At 29.8% G+C, this 12,071-nt stretch overlaps 1 protein-coding gene across 7 annotated transcripts in view; it reads left to right on the forward strand.

Moving 5' to 3' along the window:
• Positions 1 to 4,724: 4,724 nt before the first annotated feature.
• Positions 4,725 to 12,071, forward strand: part of LOC127723363 (protein argonaute-2-like) — a 49,932-nt gene continuing 42,585 nt past the window's right edge. For 6 of the 7 annotated variants that reach the window (XM_052229938.1, XM_052229937.1, XM_052229936.1 and 3 more), the window contains exons 1-3: positions 4,725 to 4,860; positions 9,318 to 9,350; positions 11,042 to 11,089. In XM_052229938.1, coding sequence (XP_052085898.1) covers positions 4,845 to 4,860; positions 9,318 to 9,350; positions 11,042 to 11,089 — 97 coding nt within the window. In that variant the 5' untranslated portion in view covers positions 4,725 to 4,844. The remainder of the gene's footprint in view (positions 4,861 to 9,317; positions 9,351 to 11,041; positions 11,090 to 12,071) is intronic. The other variant, XM_052229942.1, reaches the window with a different exon arrangement.

Below are 12,071 nucleotides of genomic sequence, written 5' to 3' on the forward strand. Positions count from 1 at the left end.
ACTCATTAGTAGCTAAAGATTTGATTTCATTCAACAAATTAATTTATGACCTTCATGTACGTGTCGCATGGAACACGGCCATATACCAAATGGTCAATGGTCAATACTAATCATCCATGTAATTTGCTCTATGGGGTGTTTGCAGAATTTCAACGGAGGCAGTTTCTTGGCATGAATACTAAACGCACTTTATTTTACTTTGCAAGAAGTTGGCATTTATGTTAATCAATATATGATTTATGCAAAAACCGAAAATTGAAGTGCAATATAGTTATGCTATGGTTTATACAGAAACAAAATCTTATATTAATACAAAGTTATGACATCAAACGTTTTCCTTTTTCATTCAAATCTTCCTTCTTTTCTTATCTTTTCAAAACTATAAATCTGAAACCGGTCTACATACATGTACGTCATGACTCCATTAGAAATCATTTATGTATGTCTCTGATTTTGGATGACGGGTTACCGTTTTCTTTTATTTCTCTTTTTTAATTTTTATCTTAACTGCATTTTCTTTTTTTTTATATATGTATATACATATTAGCCATCAAATTTCTTAGGCTAATTGATGTGAAATTGTAAAAGACAAATAATAATTCAGTATGGTTGTCATTTATATTCAATTAATGATTCCGAAAGATAATTTCTAAAAAAAAATAAGTAAAAATTGACACAAACTAGTGTATTTGTTCGGATTGATAAGGCATACTCTACCACCAAGCAATAAGGAAAATAACGTAGAAATTCACAGTTAGGTAAATGCAGAAAATCGCTTCGGATGCATGCAATTTATAAAGTGTTGTTTTCATTTTTCAGTAACTCATCGTGACTAAAAAATGATGAAACTTGATATAGAAATACAAAACGTGTATATTTTTTCTGCGATTTTTATAACACTGAGTTAAGGTAACCTCAGATTGTTTAAGTGTTATGATTTCTATTACACAGAGATATGCATGATAGTAGCCTCAGATCTGCAGCTGAGACTCTACTACAATATGTCTGGTACTATTATAATACTAGTTAGTATAATAGTCACAGAATACTGATGTGTTATATCTGTCAGTAAAGAAGCACAACGATTTACAGCACATAGACTTTAGTGTGTAGATAACGGTAACTATCTTTGGTTAGCTTGTTTGCTAGCTGAACCATGAAATTATTATAAGCTAAGGTACTATCTTCCTTTAAGCGGAGTCAATAGAATCAAAAGTAGGGACAGTATATAAGCATTGTGAAACCAGTTTTACAAGTCAGTACAGTATAAAAAAATGTAGTGTCAATTATGAATCGGGGCCTCGGTAAGTAGTTCTACTACTGTAATCACTAGCCAGTCAATACTGAGTATAAGTGCTGCGAAAACAGACTTAAACGACAATATAAGAACCAACGTGGAAATATGCTTTCGTCATTAAGGAAGAAAAATCCAAAACGTTTCTATAAGAATTTTAAAAAACGTAAAAAGCACGTTACAAATAACATTTCATTGGACCAATTCGAGGAACATTTTAAAAAACTAATGGCTAAACCCGAAGTGAATGTTGGAATGAGTGATACTCCGAAAACCATTTTTGAGGAACTAGATCTTCCGTTTACTGAGAAAGAACTTGATTCGTGCAGCAAAAAAATAAAAAGAGACAAGTCTATTTGTTATGATGATATAATGAACGAGTATATTATTTTGGTAAAACTTTATTGAAACCTGTTCTTTGCAAACTTTTCAATAACATTTTATGTTCCGGAAACTTTCCTGAAATCTGGGTGAAATGTATTTTGATTCCAATATTTAAGAAAGAAAATCCTGACGATCCTGGAAACTACAGAGGTATTTCATTGGTGTCACATCTAGGAAAACTTTTTATGTCGTTGATTAATTCAAGACTTATAACATGGTGCAAGATTAACAACACTCTAACAGATGCACAGTTTGGATTCCGTCCTGGATACGGCACTTCTGATGCCATCTTCTGTCTTCATTCTTTGATTTCTAAGTCGTTAAGAGAGGGTAAACGCTTGTACTGTTGTTTCATTGATTATATTAAAGCCTTTGATAGTGTTTTTCATGTTCAGTTGTGGTTTAGACTAGTTAGATGTGGAGTTACTGGTAAACTTCTTACTGTAATTAGATCTATGTATTCAAAATTAAAAAACTTGTATAAAGTGTAATGGAAAAATTTCAGATTTTTTTTAATGTTATACTGGCTTGATGCAAGGGGAATCTTTATCTCCATTATTATACTCATTGTATGTTAATGATATGGAAGTAGAGCTAATTAGTAATGGCTGTCAGTCATATGAATTGAAATCTTTAAATCTATTTTTACTTATGTACGCAGACGACACTGTTTTATTTAGCGAGAACATAGATGATTTGCAAAATATGATAAATGCTGTAAACTCTTCTTCAAAGGAATATGGTTTATATATCATTATGTCTAAAACAAAAGTAGTCGTGTTTAGAAATAGAGGTAGTGTAAAAAGTCAAGAAAAATGGTTTTTGAATAATAACCAACTTGATATATGTGACAATTTTGTATATTTAGGTATCCTTATCAATTATTATGGTAGTTTTTTACATACACAAAAAATGTTAGCCAATCAAGGTAGAAAGGCTGTTTTTGCTTTATGTAGTAAAATTATAGAGGACTATTATAAATGTGAAACGTTACTGTCCTTATTTGATACTTATGTGTCTAGTATTCTTAATTATAGCTGTGAAGTGTGGGGTAAGCATAAAGCTGATGATATAGAGAAAGTACATTTGTATTTTTTAAAACGAATTCTAAAGGTTCGAAAAACTGCTGTTAGTAACATGGTTTACTGTGAATTGGGACGTTACCCAATGTATTATGAAAGACAAAGAAAAATGATTCAGTTTTTGGTTTAAATTAGTAGATACTGATAACTGTATATTAAAAGCATGTTATGAAGATATGTTGGAGAGTTCATTTAAAAAACCCAAAGACAAATTGAATTGGGCATGTTCAGTCAGAGATATTTTATGTAAATATAGTTTTCATGATGTATGGCTAATCCAAAACGTAAATAATGTTGATATATTTATACATGAGCTAAAACAACGAATGAAAGATATCTTTATCACTGATGTTAATGCGTTTTTTGACAATTCATCTAAATGTATACTTTATAGATATATATATATCACACAGATTTATTGCAATTTTATTTAGATAGACCTGTTAATCAAATATATAAACCTTATATGTGTAAATATCGTATCTCTGCCCATAGCCTCAATATCGGGACCGGCAGATATTACAATGTAGATAGAGAAAATAGATTATGTACTATGTGCAATAGCAATATTGTTGAAGACGAATACCATTTTGTTTTAGAATGTAATAGATATAGTGATGTAAGAAAACAATATATTAAGAAATATTATTGGAAAAAACCATCCACTTTTAAACTTATACAGTTGTTATCAGTTCACAATGTGAAAGAACTTAATAATTAAGGTAAATTTTTGTTCAACATCGAAAACATCCGTAATACGTACATTTTGTAGCTGTATGCCTTATTTATCATATGAATTTATTGTCATTCTCCGCCATATATGTATTTTGTATAATTATTGTTATTAATATTATACTGATGCATTTAAAAATTTGATGTAAAAATGTATATATTCTATAAGCTGTATTGCTTCTGAAGAAAAAGTATTATTATTGTATTGATTTATATGCTCTATATTGGCTCTTTAATTAGGAATAAAGACATTTGATTTGGTTAGATTAAGTTTGAAAAAAGGGAGAAAGGGAAAATAATGGATTGCTTAAAGCTATCAACAACTACATTATCTCATCAAAACAACAGATGACCTTACAGACATAGACAAACATTCTCAAAATGTCTGTCACTAAATGCATAAGGAACACACCGAATTACAATCACAATGATACATTAATCAGAGGCTGAATTGAAACTGTTGAAGAATTTAAGTACTTTTTCTTCAAGACCCTCAACAACGCGAATTTGCATTTAAACAGCATAAATATTACTGTGTCTGACTATCCTATCGCAATAATACACCTATAATGACTTTGCTTACATACTAATACAATGCATATACAAAATAGGAAAGATGGACCAAGCAGTCTGCATGGAATGCCAAGCTAACTGCTCCCATCTATGACTAGATCTGCTGCTTGCATCTAATTATATGCTTAGACCTTGCCAGGGGGCACCATATTTTCAAATTTTACGGCATATGATAAATTTATAGCATCTGATATATTTTATTTTTGGTTATCTCGTCTCAAGCTAATACCGGCATACTGAACTAATTTATTCCCTTTTCTTTATTTTGTTTTACTAATTTCAATTTTATTTCTTATTTTTTATATTTTACTAATTTTTACTTTTAAACATTGGGTATAAACCTCACTTTGTCTCATCAAAAGAAACTTAAAGATCATTTTAATCCTCCTCGGTATTTTAACCTAGGTATAACTATAAATAATGTAAATAGCACATAATTATAAATATTTGTTTTAAAATCCACAGTTAGCATCTGTATATAAAACTAATAAATTTTAGCTACCCCATTACACTATGTAAATATCTCTGTAAATATTTGTTAAGTGTTAAACCTATATCCCAAGTGGGAGTGCTCCGATATACAACGGACGATCATACCTGTACTGAACAGAACAGACAACAAAAAACTAATCAATTCATACTCACTAGATGGCGTTAAATTTACTACGGCAGCCATTTTTCTTTAGGAAGACAGCGAGTGAATAGTCACCAGATAGAACATAACTTTTCATAAAGCCTTTAAGGCTTTGAACAGTATCGAGAATTGTACAAATGCCAAAATGTTTCCAATTCCAGGTACCATAACTTGTACCGTGAAATGAACTGTGTAACTTATATCAATCAAAGGATTTTGCCCCACGCCATTTTAAAAAACGCGATTTATTTTGTGCTTTTGTTGTAAACATGTTGATTTTTGTCGATTTAAAGAGTTCAACTAAGGTTTACCTGGGTTGACAGAATTTTTGAGAAATTTACTCTCGTAACGATGACGTTATATTATTGTTTAATGATGGTCTGGTCAAGAAAAGCCACTAGACAGAGTTCAAAGCTGTTTTGGTTTTTTTTCGATTTTAAATACCCGGGCTATTCAATAATGTTTTCTATACTCGTGTTTATATGTTTCAGAGTTTAGTGTGATCTCCATTTTCACGGAACTAGTACACATTTTTATTAAGGGCCCAGCTGAAGCCCGGGTGCGGGATTTTCTCTCTGTATTGAAGACCCATTGGTGGCTTTGGGCTGTTTTATGCTCTTTGGTCGGGTTGTTGTCTCTTTGACACATTCCCCATTTCGATTCTCAATTTTATTAAAGGAGTAAAACAAACAGGCTAATGTTATGCTTAAATATACAATATTTCAGCAGCCATGCAGCATGATGCTCCTGGGCCATTTCTAATTTCTAACCTATATCTGAAATCTATAAAGGAAATGTATTTAGAATATTGTAACAGATCCTGTTAAGATGTGTCTTCTTTTCATTGCTTACTTGCTTCAGGTGTACAGAATGTCAGTGTCAAATGCTCTAGTTTGACATGTGGTAATGCAACAATTGTTATGTATTTCCTGATTATACAGTTAAAAGGTTTTGAATACAGATTTCAGAAATCAGAGAAATGTCTTTCAAATCTTACATACAGTCTTTTCTAAAATAACTAAATCCACTACCTGTTTTAATCTGCATGTCTGCTGAAGGTCATATTTCAGGAAAATAAAATGTTTTGTCAGTTGTTGGTCTGAAATAATATATTTGTTCTCCCATGTACCAACTGTATACTTTGTTTTTAATTTCAAGGATTGTGGTGTGCTTTTGTTAAATTTCTTGCTTTTTTATACCATCATAAAGAGGCGTCAGATACCTAGAAAAAACCTACCAGAATAAAGAAGGTGATAAGGACAACATTCAGTAACGTGACAGTTTTAATTTTTGCAGAAAACATCTGAAAAGTATTCAGTGCAAAAAATAATCTTTTAAAGTGGTTTTAATAGTAAATGAAATGTGAACTGTATGGTACAAATTTTCTTTAAAAAGTTTAATTGAAATGTAGTTTTAAAGATTTGGTCATTTGAATTTCTGTTACTATAATAATCATTATGAGATGTCTTAAATAATGATGTCAGAAAATTTAAGTTTGTATTTAGAATTATTTAAGTTTTGTAAATAAAGAACTTCATAAAAATATTCTATTTGAGTAGCAGAAACTTGGACAATTCCACTTTCAAGCAGGAAAAATTATTATTGTGCAACTGCATTAACAGGCAATTATTACTGAACAATGTATGTTGGAATTCTTATGATGTCTGTAATTTTACAACTGAATTAACTACTGTACAATATATGTGGGTATTATAATGATGCATGAATTTCATCCTTAATTGCAAAACACAAGAAGTCCATTACTTGTAATAGGCGACTTTAAGAAGTTATGTGTATTGATTATTACTGCATGTTTAAAATGACCTGAAAAGGAACATTGCTGCCTTGCATCTGCTTTCTCATACAAACAAAAAAACACCTTGAGGATATAAACCCAAGTCACATTTTGTGTAATAATGCAGTTTTCTTTTACAAACTGAATAAGAAAAAACTCATCCTCACCATTTATGGATGTCATTTATTTTTTTTTTTATTAATCTGTCTTTTTGTTTCGGATAAGCCTAAGTCTGTTCAAGAATTTCTTGTAAAAGCTTTGGAGGTCTATGAGGCACGTTTAAATATTTTTTACATAAAATAATCATATATTTTTCCAATTATAGAGAATTTAACTGAGAAACTAAAGTTTTATTATTTTTAAAGGACAATTTTTTTCAAAAGCTTATCACTGTACCTAAATGTAAAACTTGTTATTTGTCCTTGTCTTTTGTCTGCCTTGTAAACAGGTAAATGAGCTACTTTGGCCGAATTTGGCCTCAACACATATTTACCAATTTATATGAACATGTTGTTATTAAAACTACCATCAATCAAGGCTATTCCAGCAAACAATATATTGGAGGGTTGGACACCACATGATATTTTTTTCTGTGGGTAAGAGTTAAAGCAAAAACAATTCTGTTGCAAATGAAAATAAAATAATAGGTGATTGGGGATCAAAAGAGATGTGTATGTCAAGCCCCTAATACATTTTTTTCCTGGAATAGCTGTTCATGCTTTCTTATTTAGTTTGAAAAAGAAAACTGCAGTATAAGATTGTATGATACTACGAGGACAATGATGAACTCGCTTGGTGTTAAGCTTACAGTGCTATTACTAATACAATTAAAGAGGTGCTGGTCATTTACACTGTTGCATTATAAGTAATTAATATTTGTCAATGTTAATAAGGCTGTTTTTTAATATTCCGTACACCTATTGAATTCCTAAAAAAAATTTACACATAGTCTGAAAAAAACAATTGCATCTTGTTACTTATGTACTGCTGTAGTACAAATAGTACATTTTTATCTATACCCGTGTAATATGCTGAAAAAAAATAAGGGTCCGTATGTAAGCAAACAATTTTATTTTTTCCGGAGTTTATACTGGTTCAAACAGGTGAAAGAGTCTGACTTTAAAACTTGTTAAAAAATAACATACATATTTTAAGGGTAAGTGGAAGTACATGTATCTTTTTTAAGGCCTTGTGTAACAGGAGTGGAATTCTCACAAAAAAACATCTAATTCTCCAGTAAATATAATTTGATATATTTTGTCTTGTTAAAGTGATTGATATTTGTGTTTACGTTTTGTTCATATTAATGTACAACTTCAAAAAAAGAGTGACTTCGCGCACAAGATTAATATCACAGTGACTTAACAATTTAATTCTAAGCATCACCTCATTATTCATTCACACTTGCATGTAATTAGATTTTTTTTTTAAGCTCCCAGAATGCCTCAGTTGAATTTCTTGTTTTTAAATTTGAAATTGATTTTGGCTTAGTGTTGACATGGTTGATGCTGTGTTTGAGCTTGTAGTGTGAAAGTCAATAATTATGAAGGCATTGATTTAAACATGATAAAAAAGATAAAACGTCAACATCTTTTGGAAATAGTACAATCTTGAAATTTTTCTCTCGTAAAAAAACTAAAACACATACTTGCAAATGAGTTACAAAAATTAAATTAAAAAATAAAAAAAAAATAAGAATGTTATAGAATGCAACAGTGTAAACAACTCATTCCATCTAACTTATGGTTTAAATGGAATCCTTTAAATGAAAACTCTAAAAATCTAAATTTAATTTAAAGTTGCATGTTAGGAATCAATTTTTTATTACCAATTACGTTGATGAAATACTTTGGTTTTAATTTAGAAAAATAATAAACAGAGAATAATATTAACAGATCTCTAGATTTTTTATGTACAATGTATAAATTTTCTCATGAATATGAAATAAATAGGACCTAATGTTTAAAGTTTTGAGGCCTACAATTTAAAACTCCACCCTCATTGACAGACCTTTAAGCTGTTATAAACCTCTGTATAGAAATGTTTCTCGAACAGCCTGCTTTATTTCCCAAGAGACAGTGACAGATTCATAAAGTGTTAAATATTTGGTCTTTTTACTGCAAGTGGATTCACTTTATGCCAGGAAATATAAGCAGTATTTTTATTTTAATTATGGAAGCTGATCTGCAAAATATAAAATAGCTCGAGACAAAGTATGATTATGAAAAGCTTTGGTATTTGCACTAAAAAAAGTGAAAATCTTATGCTTGAACCCTTGGTTGAAAAAAAAGGCTAAAAGTTTCTTTCTTTAATAGAAGTCAAGAAGTAGCCACAACATGCTCAAGTCCTAGACCAATGGTCATGATGGTTGCACTTGCAATACGACTTTTGCCCAAGAAAATGGACCTCCTCAGGAACTTAAGTTTTAAAATTCACTTTCTACTTAAAAACAAAAGAGTTCATAAGAAAGGGGTTTATACGTAAATATTTGAAAATTACTTCCTATAATGGTCAAAAAATTTTCTTTAAGCTTAAATATGGGTGATAAAAAGGGACTTCTTAATTATCCACACAACCTACATTTATAAGATATTTATCACACAACCATAAAAGACCAAGGACCCATGTCCAATTATAAAAATATCGTAGACAATTGAATGAGAAAAAAAACTTAAAAGAGATTTGTTTATTCTCTATATGATCATGATAATGAATCATCTAAAAAAAATCTTTAGTAAGATGGAATGAAACTATTAAATTAATGAAATCCAGCACGATTTTAAGGAACACAGTTCGACTGACGACATTTTTTCTTTATTAAAGGTATATCCAGTATTATGAACCAACAACTCAATGGTATGTACAGTATACAAAAATATTTCTTATTGTCAGTTTCTTCTCAAACTTGTCATTTTAAAAGGGAATAAGGTTTTGAGTTGAGGGAAATATGATGTTGGAAAAGTTTTTAAAGTTACCTAAGGACCTAAATTTTGAACATATTAAAGTTTTGTTGATATTTATAGGGAAGAATCACAAAAATTATGGAAAAGTGACTCTTTAAAAAACACACGAACATGATAAAAAAAATAATTTATACTAAAAGCACAAATTACTGTACAACATATGATTGTACATTATATTTACATTTACAATTTTAGAACCCCAACTTTTTTTATGGGTTTTAACAAAACTTGGAAATTTTTTTACAGTCATATAAAAAATCCATAACCTTTTGATGCAACAAATTTGTTGAATTGGTATTGGAATTATTAACTAGTCCAATTTTCTGGTCCTGATTAATATATCTTCATAAATTTTTTGATTATTTTTATATGAACAAGCAGAACTATAAAATAAGTACATATACTAATAACACGAATAACAGAATCAGAGGTACAAAATGTATTAATAGATTTATATATTTATTATGTTTACTAATATTACTAAGATTTTGTATAAAGTTAAATACAGTTGTATGTTTCTACTTATAAACCAAATTGTGTAATTTCCTTACCCATTACCTACAAGTACAAATAAAATTCTCAAAAATATGTTTGAAAATTTCATGTAAATTTCCCATGGCACAACACATATATACATGTAATTAACAGGCATTATAGTAATGAAAACAATAGCTATAATATAGTCACAGCTGAAAGTCGGTCTCACTTATTAATATTCACAAAACAAACATATTTTTGATCAATTAATGAGTTTTACATAGTATGTTTGTGTGTAATTTTATACCAGGACCTCTTTAGAACAGATTTTATTTATTTTGGTTGCATATTTTACGCTTGGCTGTTTTTGTTTTGCCTTAGTAGACATTTGGTGTTGTTTTCATTTAGTGTAGATACATATATATATACATAATTTATATACAGGAATGAATGCCATGAAGAGCTAGATGTTATTTGTGTTGACATATATGTTATATTACCCAGAATTCCTCATCACCATCCATTACCCAGAATTCCTTATCACCATCCTATATACATGTACATTTAATATTCACACCATTATAAAAGTTATCCTGAATGTACATGTGCAAAGATGTTACAGAATGCAACTTGTGTTAAAAGGTATTTGGACAAGAATGTTGGTCAGGTGTAACGTATGTTTATGTGAAAACCATATTACATGTACCTAATAGCAAAGGGGGAAGAAAACTCAGAGAAAATTTATATCATTCTTTAGAATTATTTAAATTTCTTCTGGACCAAAAGCATTAATTTCAGACGGAATATGGAGGTTGCTTAATTCATAAAGAAAAGCATTTGTGCTAGATACATGTATATCACATTTGGTCCCCACATGTACACCAGTCCATGAAAGTTTTTAATATCAAAATTTTCATTTTGCTGAAAACTTGGATGTGAGTATAATTTTTTAAGAATTTGAAATATTCTTTCATCTGTTCAGCATGTTAAGTGTCATATCATTTAAATATGAATTAAATGAAGGCAGACATGTTATTAGTATTGAACCTGTATGTCTAGACTTTAAACACAATTAAAATGTTTACACTATTTTTGTCTATTTTGTAGGTCAAACATCAATACCATTCACACCATTCCCAATACAGCAACCTGAAGGTATTTAGTTAGTCATGAATATTCATGAAATAGTTACCACTGAATATTCATAAGGCAATATTTCATCAATAAATTCGGTTTTCTGACCATGTTTTATTTATGGGTTTCTCAGTATCATGAAATTTGATGATACCATGCTGAAACTGGTCTGTCTTGAACTTTATAATTGATGATAAACTTGATAAAAGAAACTAAGATATGTGTTACTACATACTGTGATAGTAAGTTATAAGAGGTCTCGGGTTGGCCCATAACAAGCAAATTTCAGTGAGGACAGTCTTAACTAAATTTCCGACTTGCCCGCTATGCCAGCTAATATTATTTACACTTCAAAGGGAAAGAAAATTTCATTGACATCAAGTCAAATTAAGGAGCTTATCTACTTTACCAGTTTGACTCAACATCTTATTTGGACCCAAGCACTAATCAGTCAAGGGTCTAACTTAAAATAAGTTATTAGAGAAAAATAACATACATTTGTTATTGAGGGCTAAAAAATCAAAAATCTGTGATAACATATGTATGTTACATGTTTCAAAGGGGCATTATACATCCTTTATTTTGTTAAATTGTGTACTAGTTCTATTGGTATTATAATTGTCTTTATGTATATTAAACTTTAGAAAGATATAACAGCCCATAGTTTGCCAATCATGCATAACACACCCATGTTATTACAGAAAAAATATGCCTGTAATAACTAAAGGGTGTTATTACAGCTTCTCTACATCTCTTCAAAGCCTTTTCTCCTACATATATCACAATGTATTTTAATTTATTGTAATCAATAATGATAAGAGCATGTAATGAGGTTCTGCGCAAGCTTCCTAGTCATTCCCAAGTGTCTCATGTAATAAGTTAAATGCCTGTAATAACTAAGCCTTGTTATTACAGCTAAGTTATCACTTAAAAGCCTTGTCTCATTGATTTACCATGGTTGATCAAAAATGTATTAATTGAATTGGAAAATTAGTTTTCAAGG

The sequence above is a fragment of the Mytilus californianus genome, unplaced genomic scaffold (genome assembly GCF_021869535.1).
Source record: "Mytilus californianus isolate M0D057914Y unplaced genomic scaffold, xbMytCali1.0.p SCAF_13, whole genome shotgun sequence".
NCBI lineage: Eukaryota > Metazoa > Mollusca > Bivalvia > Mytilida > Mytilidae > Mytilus > Mytilus californianus.